The following is an 18,058-nucleotide window of genomic DNA, read 5'->3' on the forward strand; positions in this document are numbered from 1 at the left end:
GAAATTTGTATAAATTTAAGCTCAGACCACAGGACATGTTAAAAATTTTATGTCCCATGAGTTGCATTTCTAATACACACACAGATGGTATCATCACATTTTGTACCAAACAAAATTACCTTCTTGGTTATCAAATCTCCTACCTATGCACAGTAAATTAAAGAAAAGAAAGGTAATCCCCCTGTTGTAGGCACTAGACTACTTTGAATAAAGGAAAACTGCTTCCTACTTGAGGATTCTTCTTCCCAAAAGGGCCCAAGCAGCCCAATCTCACTTCAGAACGTCATTCTCCATCCACACCTAAAAAAAAGATTCCTTGCTTCAATGGCTCAAATCTCTTCTCCTAGGTTTTCTTCAGTGATGGTCCAATGTTCTGTGACTATTTTTGTGATTTTTTTAAAATGAATGACCTCAACTGAAATGCTATGTCTTATATAAACATTTGTCCAAGCATGCACCCAGAATTTAGGAGGATGCAGACTTATAGATGAAGGTCACAAGCTACTACTGGGAAAGGAAAACACCCATTTAAGTTAAAGACAATGGACCGGAAATGATCAGTTTAGAGAATGCAAAAGTGCTCACAATGCAAACATGTTTATCACTGTGTCCTTCAGGTACTCTTAACTCCTAAATTCTTTAGTAAGAGAATGGCCAAGGAGAATTCATCCCTATTTCCTTTGACCTTTTCTTACCTGACTAGCAGGGGTCTGTCCAATCACAGCTTCATAAGGAGGGGGCAGCTCCGTTGGATATAGCATTCCTGGGCTGTTAATGGTGACCTCATATAAAGCACTGAAGGGGGAATGAGGAAAGTCCAAATGGAGACCTCTGTTAAAGAAAATAAATGTTTAATTATCATTTCACTGCACTGGATTTACCTGGATTTACCTGGAGAACTAATGCCATCTTCCACCATGATGTAGTTAGCAGATGCATGCCTCTGAATTTGTGACCGAACCCATCACAAAGCAGTCCATGCGAATGCTTGTTCTCACTTTGAGGTGACATTTTAAATAAGAAGCAGGCAACAGCATCTCCCGTAAATGTATACAAACTTGTTTGTCTTAGCGATTGGCTGAACAAGAAGTAGGACTGAGTGGACTTGTAGGCTCTAAAGTTTTACATAGTTTTGCTTTGAGTGCAGTTATGTAACAAAAAAAATCTACATTTGTAAGTTACACTTTCACAATAAAGAGATTGCACTACAGTACTTGTAGGAGGTGAACTGAAAAATACTATTTCTTTTGTTTATCATTTTTACAGTGGAAATATTTGTAATAAAAAATAATAACATAAAGTGAACACTGTACACTTTGTATTCTGTGTTGTAATAGAAATCAATATATTTGAAAATGTAGAAAAACAGCCACAGTATTTAATAAATTTCAATTGGTATTCTATTGTTTAACAGTGCAATTAATTTTTTAATTTTTCCAATTGGCCTGAAGCAGCGAACCAGTGGATATAATTCATTTCCCCCTGAAGTAGTCTCAATCTGTGGCCCAAAGCTATGAAGGAATAACGTTAATTTTCAGGGACAAAGAATTACCTCTGTGCTTCCATCACAGGTGCGCAGGTATATTCAGGTGGGTAATAGGGTGGTGGTGGTATTGGAGGTATGAACTCATCGAAGTCCAGGGTCTGATGCAGAATAGTTCCATGGGGAGTCATACAGTCCGGGTTGGTGGAATGTGACCTCTGTGGCAGAAACTGAAAATAAATAAAGAAGGTAAGGTTTCTTCAGATGGTAATGGTAGAAATGACAAAAATAAGAAGAACACAGATTCTGCCATTCTTATTCTCACTGAGTTGTACCTTATTCCACAAGTAGCATTACTGCAATCAATTGGTCTGCTTCAGGGAGTAGAGTACTACTCAGTATGAGTGAGGGCAGTAGAATCTGGCCCAAAATTAGGATGAGGAAATTCATAGAATCATAGAATATTAGGGTTGGAAGAAACCTCAGGAGGTCATCTAGTCCAATCCCCTGCTCAAAGCAGGACCAATACCAATTAAATCATCCCAGCCAAGACTTTGTCAAGCTGGGCCTTAAAAACCTCTAAGGATGGAGATTCCACCACCTCGCTAGGTAACCCATTCCAGTGCTTCACCACCCTCCTAGTGAAATAGTGTTTCCCAATATCCAACCTAGACCTCCCCCACTGCAACTTGAGAACATTGCATCTTGTTCTGTCATCTGCCACCACTGAGAACAGCCTAGCTCCATCCTCTTTGGAACCCCCCTTCAGGTAGTTGAAGGCTGCTATCAAATCCCCCCTCACTCTTCTCTTGTAAAGTAATTTTCTTTGCTAAATCATTAAATGATTAATGGTATAACCTGTTCAGAAATAATGAACACTTGGTTATACCTATTAAAATAACTATTTGCACATTCTCACTGCCAATTTGGAATGCATCATATTAAAAATCAGGTGCTACATGCTAAATATGTATTTTTTAAAAAAGAAAAAGAAATGACAAGTGTCCCTCAAACCCATGTTTCATTACATGAGAATTCAACCTAATTTGTATTTGTTTTTATAAAATAAATGTTCTCAATATTAATATATTTTTATAGTTGGTGTGGTATAGAAATTGCTATGTTTTAATATGGTATACAGTTTTAAAATACTGTAATCCTGTGAATAAAAAGAAAAGAAAAAGGACCCTCCCCTACACGTACACATTCCCACACCTAAAAACTAGGGCTGTCAAGCAATTGAAAAAATTAATCGCGATTAATTGCACTGTTAAACAATAATAGAATACCATTTATTTAAATATTTTTGGATGTTTTCTACATTTTCAAATATATTGATTTCAATTACAACACAGATACAAAGTGTACAGTGCTCACTTTATTTTTTATTACAAGTATTTGCACTGTAAAAAAACAAAAGAAATAGTATTTTTCAATTCACTTACTACAAGTACTGTAGTGCAATCTCTTTAGCATGAAAGTTGAACTTACAAATGTAGAATTATGTACAGAAAATAACTGCACTGAAAAATAAAACAATGTAAAACTTTAGAGCCTGCAAGTCCACTCAGTCTTACTTCTTGTTCAGCCAATCACTCAGACAAACAAGTTTGTTTACATTTGCAGGAGATAATGCTGCCCGCTTCTTGTTTACAGTGTCACCTGAAAATGAGAACGGGCATTCTCATGGGACTGTTGTAGCTGGCATCACTAGATATTTATGTGCCAGATGCGCTAAAGATATATGGCAGAATGTGGATAAAACAGAGCAGGGGACATACAATTCTCCCCCAAGGAGTTCAGTCACGTATTTAATTAACACATTATTTTTTTAACGAGCATCATCAGCATGGAAGCATGTCCTCTGGAATGGTGGCCAAAGCATGAAGGGGCAAGGAACGTTTAGCATATCTGGCACGTAAATACCTTGCAATGCCGGCTACAAAAGTGCCATGCAAATACCTGTTCTCACTTTCTGGTGACATTGTAAATAAGAGGAGGGCAGCATTATCACCCTCCTATAAGTGTAAACAAAACTTGTTTGTCTAAGCAATTGGCTGAACAAGAAATAGGACAGAGTGGACCTGTAGGCTCTGAAGTTTTACATTGTTTTGTTTTTGAGTGTAGCTATGTAACAAAAAAAATCTACATTTGTAAATTGCACTTTCACGACAAAGAGATTGCACTACAGTACTTGTATGAGATTAACTGAAAAATACTATTTCTTTTGTTTATCATTTTTACAGTGCACATATTTGTAATAAAAACAATATACACCGTGATTTCAATTACAACAAAGAATACAATATATATGAAAATGTAGAAAAATGTCCAAAATATGTAATCAATTTTAATTAGTATTCTATTGTTTAACAGTGCAATTAAAACTGCCATTAAATCGACAACCCTACTAAAAACAAAAAATACAACTGTACCAAACTCTAAACAGTAACAGTGACTGAGACGTACAAATCAAGAGCCTGAAGCTGATCAGGCTCTAACGCAGCAATAGTATCAAAAAGCACACTCAGTGATATAGAAAAACAGTAACCTAATGAGCCTGTTAGCAGGTTTAAATGACAGTGTGATACTATGGGGACTGTTCTGAAGATCAAATGAAACCTGGCCTTTGTGACCCTGTTTTATATGTGCTGCATGGGGAGAAGCACACCAATAGCCAATCATAACACACAGAGGCATTCTTTCACCTTCTGTTGAGTCTCTGCTGTCATATTATTTTTGTAGGATTGGTAGACGATTGGGTCTTTAGCTCACCTTTTGAAACAATTGAGCTAAGAAAATTTGCTGAAGGCACACTTCTGCTTTATACTAGAACAAGTGAATACATCTGTTTGTACTGTTGTCTCATTGCATTATTATGATTTTTACAAAATTTCCACGGACACAGATTAAAGAAGCAGTCATATAACAGGAAAACAAAAATGTTTATGTTTAGAAGACCTAGCAAATGACTTTCATTTTTAGCTTGGCAGGGGTTCTAACTTTCTGGGAAAAACTCATCTCAGATGTAAATCTGATTTTACATTACACCAGCAATTAATTTGGCTCCTTGTGTCTAGAAGGTTAAAGTAATCAATGTTCCATGAAACACTCTATGTATAAGATGTCTCAAAGGTCACAGTCTCAATGATGTAATACAATGGAGGGTCAGGGAGCCAGGTCTCCTTTGTTTGTGGGAAACTAACAATTAGAGGCTTACTAATTAGCTGTCAAGTTATACTTTCCAAGATGTCTACTAAGTAATTAGCCTCCCATGCTCCAGAATCTGCTACCACCCGTCAATCTACTCCTTTCAGTCAGTGTGTTCTACTGATGCTACTAGAACAAGAGGAGCACTCTCATAGTTACATATTACCTCTGGCCTGACGCCCACTAGCTCTTCCCAGGTTGAACCTAGGAACAAAACGTATACTAAAACCTTAACGATGCTAGCCTAGGCAAGAAGTAGGGGGTTGAGTGGGGTGTCAGTAGTTGTCCAGGTGTAGTCTCTGACAGATGTACAGGGAGAAATTGTCACAGGGAGCACACTGCAGCAGGACAATCTGTCTCTCTCAAACAGACATGGAGTTAACTGGGCTGAGAGGAGTTTGCAAGAAAAGATTAAGGTATAGGTAAGGGGAAATATACATCTAGCCCTGTTATTTTATATGCTTGCTCTTATTCATAGATTTATAGTTTCCAAGGCCAAAAGGACCATTGTGATCATCTTCTAGTCTGACCTCCGGTATAACACAGACCACATAACGCCACCAAAACAATTCCCTTTCAACTAGAGAATATCTTTAAAACAAAATCCAATCTTGATTTAAAAATTGCCAGTGACTGAAAATCCACCATAACCCTTAGTAAGTTGTTCCAATGGTTAATTACACTGACTTGAAAACTTACTCCTTATTTCCAGTCTGAATTTGTCTAGCTTCAACCCGCAGCCACTGGATCTTGTTCGTACCTTTTTCTGCTAGACTGAATATCCCTTTATATCAAATATTTGTTTCTAATTTAGATACTTATAAACTGATCAAGTCACCCCTTAACCTTCTCTTTGTTAAACTAAATAGATTGAGCTCCTTGAGTTTATCACTATAAGGCATAATTTCCAATTCTTCAATCATCCTCATGGCTCTTCTATGAACCCGTTACAATTTATCAACATCCTTCTTGAATTACAAACGCCTTACAGAAGTTTAAGCATATTATATCAACATTATTTCCTTTAGCAATCAAACTTGTAATCTCATCAAAAGAAGATATCAAGTTAGTTTGACCGGATCTATTTTTCATAAACCCATTTTGATTGTCATTAATTATATTACCTTCTTTAATTCTTTATTAATCATGTCCATATCAGCCGCTGCAGAGAGCCCAGAGCCCTTTAAATCCCGCCCGCAGTTCCGGTGGCAGGGCTGGGGCCAGGATTTAAAGGGCTAGGGGCTCCGGAGCCCCGAGCCCTTTAAATCCCGGTCCCAGCCCGGCAAGGCTCAGGGCTCCCCGCAGCTGCGGGAGCCCCGAGCCCTTTAAATCCCAGCTGGAGCTGCGGTGGGGATTTAAAGAGCCTGGAGCTCCGCGGCGGCCGGAGCCCCGGGCCCTTTAATTTGCCCGTGAGCCCCGAGGGCTCCCAGCCACCTCTGCAGCTGGGAGCCCCGGGTTGATTTAAAGACCCTGGGGCTCCCAGCCACAGCCGGTGCCCCAGGGCCTTTAAATCTTGAGAGGCCCCGCCTCTTCCGGATGAGGCCACACCCCCCTCAGAACTCCGGCAAGTTCTGTAAGTTACTTTCACCCCTGGTCTAACCTTAGTAGCTGCTGTTTAACATCCTCATGAGTTACTAATGGAATGGAAGGCATGTTGTCTTTATCATAATCTGAAATGACTACATCAGCAGGCTTTTTTCCAAATATAGAACAGAAAAATATTTAATGAAAACATCTGCCTTGTCTGCATTATTATTGATAATTCTACCATTTCCATCTCGTAATGGACCAAAATAATTGTGAGGATTATTTTTGTTTTTTATGCAATCTTAAAAGCCTTCTTCTTATTGTCCTTAAGGGAAATCTCTATGGTCAGCAAAGGTGTGTCCCTTTGCTTCTCTTATCAATTTTGTACAATTAATCATTATCCCCCTTCTTCTATTTCTTATAATATATTTTAATTATAAATAAAAATTATTCCAAATAATATATAAATAAATACTGGAATATATAATTAAAATAATTATATTTAATTATAAATAATACATAATTATTTGGAATTCCTCCTGGTATTCTTCTCTCTGCTGACCACAGCCTGCCTATCGTAGTCTGTCTCCAGCCATTAAGAAAGCTTCTTGTCTCTGTGTTCCTCTCTCTCCAATTCCTTGGTGGCCAGTTTCATTCTTCCATGAACCTAAGGTACGGATGTTTCCTGAACCTGGCTGTCCATTGCAAATCACAACCACGATTCCATTGCTGTCCATCTGGAATCAAACACAGAGCTGGACCTGGAAGGAAAGCCTCTCACACTCCCTCTCTGAATTCCCTCCAAAATTCTCCTGTTAGCTGCCTCTGTTCACGACTCTGAGTGCATAAGGCTTTTGGGTGAATGAATAAATAATACTTTGTTTTCAAGAAGCCTTGTTTGAGTCACTTTAATCAGCCAACATCACAGGCTCCCAGAGTAAAAGAGCTCACTGTCATCAAACCCAGTTAACACAGCTGGTAACGAGGGGGGCTACACTCCAGAGATCCTGTCTACAAATGTTTGGACTGCATGGTTCCACCCAGAGAGAGGTGCAGGAAGCCAGGCCTCTGAGAGGTGCACTCGAGAGGGACTAACAGGGGTCCAAACCACAGATTGCCTGGTTACTGTGACAGACAGCAGCTGAACTAGTACTCAACAGTTTAGTGGCAAGTGCAGACAGGGCAAGCTCCATTCAGCACCATTTCAGAAACCCTGAAGCAGCTTCCTAAGAAACCCTTTTGAGGTTTGAACCAATGCTGAGAGCAGGTATCAGCAATGGATAAAGGTGAACAATTGTAGACAAGGACAAACTCCGATCAGCATCATTTCAGCAAGCGTGGTTAAAATCTTACACAATCTTATAGCTAAAGTCAATGTTAATGGCAAATACTCTGAATTTATTGGCCTCGAGAGAAACATGACATGGCTGCTTATGTCACTGCTCTTATTTGTAATAGTGATTGAAACTTTATCACAATAAAAGAGAAGAAAATACAATACCTTAGTATTAAATGCAGGCAGCCCAGAGAACCAAGTTGTTTAGCATATGGGCAATCCCTTGGTGATGTTTGTTTATTCCCTTACCTTTGTGCTTCATATTATGAAAGACATGAAACTCAGAGAAGTTTCAAAGTCTACAGGAATTGTGCTTCTAAGTCAACTAGATGTTTTTGAAAATCCCACCCAATTTATCCCTAATCCAAAGTATAAGATTTCATTGGGCAAAAAACTCATCAAGACAGCTTGAGGCCAATATTACCTCTCATCTGGGAAAAATATATAATACACATTATGCATCTCTGTTGAAAAGTCTTGAAAGAGATACATAAAATTGGATAAGCCTTCTCTCCAAGATTATCTTCTTTTTTCAAACCCTTGGAATAGAAATCCCTACAAAATTATTAGAAGAGTTAATCGCCTCCATTTTACATTTTATTTGGAGTAATAAAATTACTCATTAAAAAAAGTATACAGGTCAGTATTTCAAAGAGGGCTAGTGGTACAAACCTAAGGGGGTATTATTGGGCACCAGAACTCTGGGCCTTGATAGCCTGATATGATGGGTATAGCAATAATTATTGGAGAACACAGAGCAGGAAATATTTGCTATCACATTTGGGTCAACATTTTCATTTCCAAAACACCCAAGACCTCCCATTTAGTGATTTCCCTGAAAACTTTGGGGCAAGGTAGAAGTGAAAAACAGCCCAGCCTCTTCCCCTCTAACAACAAAATAGATACAATCCAACCTTCCCTCCAGGAGACATTGATCCCACTTTTTTAAAAATGGGAAAAAGTGAGCCTGCAAAGAGTAGGGTAGTTAATTAAAGGGGAAAAAATGATAGACCCAGAGACATTACAAGGAACTTTTACTATAACTAAGATACCAATATTTAATTAAATACAGTTAAGATATATTTCAAGCCTCCCAAGAAATGGCAGGTTCTAGAAATGACTTACGGATATTGAAATGATAATGAACTCTAGCAGATCCAAAATCAATTTCAAAACTAATATAGTGAACTTATTATACTTGAAATGGATGGCAAATGTAATTACAGGAAGAAATGGGAAAAGGTTCTAGATGAAGAAATTCCCTTAGAGCATTGGTCCTTTATTTGGGGTAAAGTACCTCCCTTTTCCAGATATCTAACAGTAAAAGAAAATCAGTATATTTTGCTAATTCAGTGGTATCTCACACCCTCTCATTTAAAGAGAATCTACAATGATGCACCGAACAGTTGGAGTGTGTGCGGAATGAAAGGTACCTTTATGAATATTTGATGGGAACGTCTCAAAGTCCAGGAATATTTGTCAAGTATTTGCAACCTCATAATGGATCTCAGAGTTCACAGATAAAAAGGCTTGTCCTATCACATAATTGTGCTCACACCATCTAACAGCATGGTGTACTAATGCAGAATTTTGGAAGAAGAGTGAGCTAGCATATTCTAATAAACTAACAGGGTATAGGATAGTCTGATAACGGAAATGTTTATAGATGATGTGAGACAAAGGCATAGTTGTTTCTTAAATGCCTGGCTACCATGTCTAGAATATGTAAAAGAGAAAACAAAAGAAATCAAAACACCTGAGGAACAGAGAAATGTTTGTTTTAACAGTAAAACATCCATAGTCTTTAGCCTCTGTTCTGGTAATTTATTGAATTGATGAATATTAAACTTCTGCTCCTGTGTCAGCTTTTACTCCAAAAATTGTCATTGTTGTAATGTAATTTGAAGCAGAGCTGTTTTTCTTTGAATCCACTCAAAGTCTGTCAAATGTAAGTAACCCCTTTCCCCAAACCATCACTGCAATGACCAATTTTTGAAAGAAATTGATGGAAGAATAAGGAGATTAGGAGTGTCAATAAGAAACAAACTTTAAAGGAAAATGAGTTTTGCAGCCTGATTGTTATCCTCTTAACATTGTCCCTGTAGTCCTAGAGGACTGAAAATGAAAAGTAAAAAGTATCCATTAATTCCACAAAGAGCCACGCTCTGCACTGGAAAATGACAACATAATGCCTATTGCCACAGGTCGTAAGTTTGCAAAGGTCTTCGCTGGTTTCTAATGCTTGGACATTGGCAATGTAGATTTCTCATCCTTCACGGCAAACGGACTCTGAACACATTTGCACTTTTAGAAAATCTTAACATCTTTTGCCCTGCTGGTGAAAGGGAGCACTTACAATGTTAGTTTATCTAATTCCCCAACTGGTGACATCTGCTAATGATGCCATAGCTAATCCCAGTGAATTTGTGTGCTCACTTCATAACTACAACAGATGTTTCTGCATTTTGGGCAGCAGCAACATATTGTCATACTTAATTCTTTCCTCTTGAGTGGAATGCTGACAAACCAGTAATAAGAAAAGTGATCATCCATATCAGAAGTAAAGCTGAAGCCTACCAAAATTATAGGCCCTCACTTTCAAAATTAGGGCTGCACAATAATGTGGCACAAAAATGTGCATTCAATTGTTTTACTAACTAGCACGTGAAAATATTATTATTTGTTGTTTATTTATGGGAGTGCTCACTGTGTGTTAGGCACTTTCCAAACCCTCAAGGATGGCTCATACTATAAAGAGCTTATAAACTAAGAAACTATGTGTGTGCAAAATAGTCAATGAATGTGAATTGCCAGATGTGTAATCTGACATCTGGCTCCAAATTTCCTAAAATAGGACCATCAAATCCTAAATCCTAGATCCTAAATCCATATTCAGGCACCACTCCCACTGGTCAATAGGAACTGCTGAGTGCTCAGCATTTTCTGAAGTCAGAAGGTGCATAAAGATTATTACTATTTATATTACGGTAGCACAGAGGTCACAAGTGGGATCAGGGTCCATTGTGCTATACACCAAACACATAGTAAGAGACAGACCAAAATTTTCAAGAACAGACTCTAACGTTACACTCTTAAATCAATGTTTAAATACCCAAAGGTGGTATTTTCAAAAGCTCCTAAGTCATTTATGCACACTTGAAAACCCACACTTAGGAGGCTAACTATGGTCTTGAAAAATTCGGTGATAGCCCCTGGCCCAAAGAACTTGCAATCTAAACAGACAAGGCAAAGGGTTAGGGGTTGAGGTGTCCGTTTTTTGACCGGAACACCCGGTTGCAAAGCGACCCTGGCGGCTCTGGTCAGCACTGCTGACTGGGCCATTAAAAGTCCGGTTGGCAGTGCAGCAGGGTTAACGCAGGCTCCCTGCCTGCCATGGCTTTGCACAGCTCCTGGAAGCAGCGGCATGTCCCCTCTCCAGCTCCTACATGTAGGGGCAGCCAGGGGGCTCTGCGGCACCCATTGGTCGGGAACCACAGACAATGGGAGCTGCAGAGGCGGCGTCTGCGGATGGGGTGGCGTGCAGAGCTGCTTGGCCACGCCTCCATGTAGGAGGCGGACGGGGGACATGCCTCTGCTTCCGGGAGCTGCCTGAGGTAAGCGCCGCCTGGAGCCTGCACTCCCTCTTGCACCCCAACCCCAGCCCTGATCCCCCTCTTGCCATCTGAACCCCTCAGCCGCAGCCCAGAGCACTCTCCTACACCCCAAACCCCTCAGCCCCAGCCCAGAGTCTGCACCCCCAACCCCTCATTCCTGGCCCCACCCTGGAACCCACATCCCCACCCCAGAGCCCGTACCCACTCCCACACCCTAACCCCCTGCCTCAGCCCAGAGCCCCCTCCTCACCCCAAACTCCTCATCCCTGGCTCCACTCCAGAGCCTGCACCCCCCAGCTGGAGCCCTCACCCTCTCTTGCATCCCAACCCACTGCGTCAGCCTGGAGCCCTCCTCCACACCCTGAACTTCTCATTTGTGGTCCCATCCTGGAGCCTGCTGGAACCCTCACCCCCTCCCACAACCCAATCCCCTGAGCCAGCCCGGTTAAAATGAGTGACTGAATGAGGGTGGGGAGAGCGAGCAACAAGGGAGGGGAGATGGAGTGAGTGGGGGCGGGGCCTCGGAGGAGGAGTGGGACAAGAGTGTTCGGTTCTGTGCGAGTAGAAAGTTGGCAACCCTACAAAGGGTAGGAGGGAAAACAGAGATGCAGACTAATAAGTAACTTGCCCAAAGTCACACAGCAGGTCATTGGCACAGCCAGAATAAAATCCAGGTCTCCTGGTTTCTAGTCCAGTACCCTATCCATTACACCACAATGCCTCCCAATGGATTTAGTTTATGGATATGGATTTAGGACCCTAATTTTAAGCACTTATTTTTGAAAAGCAGGACTTTGATCAATTACCCATGTGCAGCCAGGCCACCGTGGTTCTCAACCTATTTACCATTATGGCTGGCATATACAGCTCTCTATGTGTTGGGTGGGCTGCAGCCACACTATATATAATACCTGTACAACACTTAACATCACTGAAAGTCATTTAAAAACTAGCCCAATCTATTGATTGAAATAAAGGGTTTTTTCTGTTAACACATTGGACTATAAGATGTGGCTCAGTGGCTTTGCATGTGTATGAGAATGAGCAAGTGTATGTAGGTGAAAGTTGTGTGAAACAGACAGGAAGTGTGTGTGTGTGTGTGTGTGTGTGTGTGTGTGTGTGTGTGTGTGTGTGTGTGTGTGTGTGTGTGTGTGTGTGAGAGAGAGAGAGAGTGCTAGTGTGGGAGAGTTGTGGGAGACAGACAGTACCAGTGCCCATGATATATAATACTTGGGGGTTGTGGGGCGGTTGAATTAACCGGTTTCTGTACAATAGTTGGGATTGTCCTGGGCTGTTGATCACTGCAAGATAATTGTGAATCCCTGAGCTCAGTGCTTAAAGTGGACTGGAAAAAGCATGTGTGTATGTTGGGGGGGCGTCTATGATAATCCCAGATGAAATAAATGTTCAGGCACTTGGAGGGCAGCGCTTAAAGGGCACCCCTCAGTGACCCGACTCCATTTTTAATTCTTTTTTGCCAGGACTGTGACCCCTTGTGATTCTGCCCACTTTAAGCCTGGCCTAAGCTGGGCCCACAAAACAGCTGCAGTGTCAGCTGTGTCTTCGTCTGAGCTGCTGGTCTGTAATGCAGGGGGCAGCGTGCATGGCGTGTGGCACACAGCAGCTCTGCCCTCGGTGCCTCTCACCTCGTCTGAGGCGGGGGCAGAGCCCTGCTGGAGGCTGTCCAGTTATTGTCTCTGTGCATGGGTGTGTGGACACTGACCTCTGTCTGGTGGTAGTGACTATGGAGGTGATGCAGCTGGGTTGGAGGGGGCTGCTCCGGGCACCACTCAGTGCAGGGGGTACCAGGAGCATGCACTCAGCCCTACGTGGGGCTCAACACTGGGGCACTGTCCAGGCCAGAGAGGGTCACTGCTGAGGATGGCATTAGAGCCCTGTAGCAGAGATTGCATGGGGGTGTGTGTGTGTGAGGGCTCCTCCCCACCCTGCCTGCTGTGACTGCCCAGTTGGGCACATGTCCCTCCACTCCTGCTCCCAGACAGTCAGGGGCCGGGGGTGATTTCACCCACTGAGCCAAGGGGGACACTAGCTGGGAAGCCGCCCATGGGACAAATTTCCACCCTGCACCAGCTCTCCCCCTAGAGACCGGACTTACAGGGCAGCCTCCTGCTCTGGCTGTGAGCTCCGGGTCTGGACATGGCCAGCATGGGATGGGCAGGCAGGCAGGCCCTGTCTGCTGCACACAGCCCAGAGCGCGCTGCAGCCTGCAGCATGCTCATCCCCCTGGAGGCGACACGAGGCTGTGGCTAGTGCGGGGGCACGTGCCTCCTCCCCATCTCTCTGGATGCCTCTGGCCGAGACGCCCAGAAGTGAGAAGGCAGCGCTCCCCCTGGTGGCAGCACTCTCAGTCATCCTCCTCTCTTCCTCTTGCCCCATCCCTCTATCCCCCTCCTCTCCCTAACCCACCCCCTTGCTCTGCCCTCCCACAGGCACTCACCACTGTACAGAAACTGGACCCAGAACACATAGAAGAGGATGATGACAGACACTAGAACCAAGAGGCAACATCCTGGAGCGGCCAGCCTCAGTCGAGCAAAGGGGCTGAGTGAGCCGGCGCAGCATGGGAAGGACAGAACCTCCCTCCCCCCAGCAGGCTGAGCAGAGCAAGCCCTGCTCGGCACTCGCAGAAATCGGGAGAGGGATGTTGGGGGGGAGGGGGGGGGAGAGGCAATGCCCCCCACACTATGCCCATGGCTTGTGTGGTTGATGACCCTGTGCATCCCCCTGCCTGCGGCAACCAAACTTTTGGCATTGGGTCAGTAGGTCTGATGGACATTGTCAGGTTGCCTTTTTGACCACGCTTTCCTGTCGAAAACTGGACATCTGGCAACTCTACATGTCTGTGCAGCACGGGGAGGGAGGAAGCAGCTAGCTGAGCTCCTCCACTGCCACAAGGGGCTGCTTTGCCTTCCCTACTGGCAGGGAGCGCTCCAGCAGGGCTCCGTGACACATCTCCTCCTCAGCTGGCCCTGCTCCTGCTGGGACCAGGAATGAGATGCAGCAAACTCTGAATTTTTTTTAGCACACAGCTGGGCCGCAGCTGTGTGCTAATTGGGCCGCAAGCGGCCTGCGGGTTGAGAACCACTGAGCCAGGGTAATTGTGGCAGCAGCTGTGATGGGGATATATGAGATGTTAGTTATGCTGAGTAAGATTTAATATTTATTTGTATTAAGTGTTAGAAAAAAATTACAAATAAGCATTTCTTCCCAGGACATATTGCATGAGTCAAATATAATACTTTAGGTACAAGATTCTATATACCAGGGAAAGACTCAATCCCTGCTAAAGAAACTCCACAGAAGAGAACAAGAGATACTGATAATAATGGGGGAAAAAAACCAAAACATGAATGCATGAATCAGGTGTTTGCAGGATCTGGGCTTAAATGTATAAACCTTTCTATTTTGAAGTAACCAAAACTGAGACTATTTTCAAATCTGCAAAGGGACTAATTTTTAACTAACTTCAATTTCAAAACTATTAATGGAATTAACTGACAAGGATGGAGGACTCTCTAATCCTAAAGGTAACAGCTTCAGTTTTCAGCTGGCAATTTTACTCTGTCCTAATTGAGGGAAGGATTTGAAATTGATCTTATAACCAGACCAGACATTAAGCCACCTTAATGAACAGATGACTGTCTTTCCATAACAATAGTGGAAAACTGCTAATCAGTCATAACAACACACGTCTGGTTCAGTCATAATGAAACATTGCTTTCCTGTGGTGCTTTAGAGATATAATAATCATTATTGTGAAGTAGGACTTAGAGATATTTAAAGAGTTGCATAATTACAAGACTATCACGTTGAAGATACTTTCACCCAATACAACATACCAAAGAACTAAAAAAATACTATACTATAGCCTTCTGATACACAAAGTAACAATGCCATCTTTGCTTAGATACCTCCTTCTTCCTAAATCAGAAGGCAAAATTTTGACATTTAAAAACTCTATTGGCTTAGTATTTACAATTTATGGTTATAGGGTGGAAACCCAGCATTGTAAATACTAGCCCATACAGTAGTTAACCTTTCCTTTATCTTACATGCTTAAGAAATTGACTAGCATTAGGCCTCAATGCACAAAGTCACAAGTTCATCGCTGTTCCATAAATGTTTAATTAGATACCTTTCTGAAAACTGTAACCTCTACAAAAGGTTAGTAACTGCCGTGACAGCTTTAGTGGATTTATACTACTAGAGAGGGTTTGTGCAGTACATACAATTAAAGTGGAAGATTTTCTTAATCTTAGTAATGTAGCACTAAAAATACACTATAGGCCCACAGCAGGTGCTTAAATAACATAATAGCAGCACTAGCTAAATGAAGAGGTGACACTAAAATAGAATAGTCATTTTACAGTGGCAAAATTATTCTTTTTATATAGTTAAATATAAATTGAGTTTATTTTGGGCTTTAAAAGTAAAAGACTAGAAAAAGAAAATTCTAATTTCTTTCTGACCTGTTTTTGTTCTTCCTAAAAGAGAACACTTATTTTTCTTGTGTTTCTAAGAGTAAACAGTGATCATTCATCCAACAGATGCCAAAGCACTTTACAAAAGTCTCTAAATAATTATGCAACCTATATATGCTGTATAGCGGAATTACTTTGCCCACTGCCTCAGCACTGCCACCTATGAGGCAAAATACAGTAATGTTTAACAACGTCCAGCACACACTACACAGCAGTCCAGTGAGAAAGAACACTTCATTCAATAAAAGGACACTGGAAATTTAGGTAAGTATAATGTAGTTACTGAAATTAGAATTTGGCCAGGACAGTGGGGTTAAAAGCCTAGGCATTGAACTGACTAACAGCATTAAGGGCATACTGTACAGTTTCTAATAATCAAGAGGACAGATTTGGTGTGGACAAAAGGAACATGACTTTTATCCCACCACAATATCAACAAACTTCATTTCTATGTGGACTGATTTCTTGATGTTAGATCTCTTCAGAAGAGGCCACTAGTTATCCCACTTTTTACAACCAACCCTTACAGCTTTCTATGCACATGCCTAGAAATCTTCCACCATAGAAAACTTTACACATCCAATTGATAAAATTTGCCAAGGACACTAATAGGAAACTCATGCCATTGAAAATACAAATTAGTAGAAAGGTCTCAGAATATAAAACTTTCTTTGTCTGGCACTTTAAATTGCCTATTCCAACCCAATGTAAGTTCTAGTTTCTCCTTAGGGAGGAAAATTCTGCTTTCTTTTACAATGGTGTAAATCCAAAGAAGCCCACTGAAGGAACTAATCTGGATTTTTCACCACTCTAATTGAGATCAGAAAGTGGCCCTATATATTTCACACACACACACACACACACACACACACACACACACACACACACACACACACACACACACACACACACTTTACTGTTAAGCTCACATTAAATAATAGAACCTTCATATAAAACAGACAATGGTTCCTGAAGAGTACTGTTTTCCTTACAGACCTCCTATTTAATGTGCTCCTATGCTATTGACTACAGCAGCACGTTCAAGATCACAGCCTAGGGTGGTATGACTGTACTACATAAAAGTTGAATGCAAGTGCATGATAAAAATTCGTTAAGCAATTTGCTATATTCAGTTAGGTAACACAAAGAGTCTGTTCAGTTAACCTCACAAGACACACACTGAATTATAATGGCTGATGACAACAGTAATTAAATGCTATAGTTTGTGTCTCATCATTAACTTATTTCCCTTACACAATAAGGGATTGTTTCAGATACCGTATAAGTAACATGATAAACTGTTAATAACAGTGATGGTGACAAAGGGTGAATACACAATGGATAACACTGGTTTTATGAGTGATAATGTATCAATGTTCTAGGAGCTGAAGAAAGTCTGGAGTGGATGCAATTAATGCTTTAGCATGGTTACAATCAATTTCCAATGTTATTTTGCCTACATCTGGAAGCTAAATTTTAGAAGTTAATGGCATGAATTAATGCAGTAGCCATTCATTAATCAAGATGTGAATTTAAAGCTGCCTTAAGATTCAAATAAAATATCTTTGGTACTGACAGCCTGATCATTAATGGACATTTCTTCAAATTACAGAATTTTCATATAATTTGACTTAATTAGCATCTCTGTGCAAGAGGTGCTTTTACATAGAAAAGCATTAGCTACCGTGATGACCCCTAGCCCAGGATACAGTCTTAAATTGGCCACAGTGGTGAAAGTGGTGGCCAAATGTAATTTTAACCTATAGCCATGTTATGTAAAATTACTGTTGAAAGGACACACAGAGTAGAGTCTAAGGAATACTTTAAAATTAGTTTGTCTTGAACCCAAAGAACTGTTGAGTAGGTTTTTTTTTTTTTTTACAATTTCCAGTGAGGTGACAAGTGTTTTAACAACAGACCCAAATGTTTTCAAGACAAAAGTAAGTGTCTATAACCTGGACCACTGGAAACCTATCTTCACTGGTCAAATTTGCCAGGGCAAAGTTGCCAGATCCAATGAATGTTTCTTTTCTGGGATAAGTATGGCAGGAAGCGTGAAACATCATCACCTTCACATCATCCAGAGTCAGCACACTACCACATCACCATCATACCAAAACCATCACACAAGTATTCAGGGATTTACTATCACACCAGTGGAGATTTCCCCCCGTCCCCCCGGATCTGTTTCTCCTGTTCTAACCAGACCAGACAAGAAGAGGGAACCATCTCCATGGCTGTGTCCTTGAGTCACAAACCTAATGTTCCTTCTACTTCCTCTTTGTCAATATCTATCCTTTCTTCATTCCGCCAATACCTTTCCTATCTTTGTCTTTTTGCTTTGAAGCTAATGAGTCCAGTTTCATCAACCAGAATATATTTAATT

The 18,058-nt window shown here is 41.3% G+C and overlaps 1 protein-coding gene across 1 annotated transcript in view; it reads right to left on the bottom strand.

Moving 5' to 3' along the window:
• ENTREP2 (endosomal transmembrane epsin interactor 2) overlaps positions 1–18,058 on the bottom strand; it is a 444,069-nt gene that overhangs the window by 34,410 nt on the left and 391,601 nt on the right. The window contains exons 6-7 of the mRNA XM_065412748.1: positions 1,553–1,713; positions 696–831 (exon numbers count right to left, since the gene is read on the bottom strand). Coding sequence (XP_065268820.1) covers positions 696–831; positions 1,553–1,713 — 297 coding nt within the window. The remainder of the gene's footprint in view (positions 1–695; positions 832–1,552; positions 1,714–18,058) is intronic.

This window comes from Emys orbicularis, chromosome 10 (assembly GCF_028017835.1).
Source record: "Emys orbicularis isolate rEmyOrb1 chromosome 10, rEmyOrb1.hap1, whole genome shotgun sequence".
Lineage (NCBI taxonomy): Eukaryota > Metazoa > Chordata > Testudines > Emydidae > Emys > Emys orbicularis.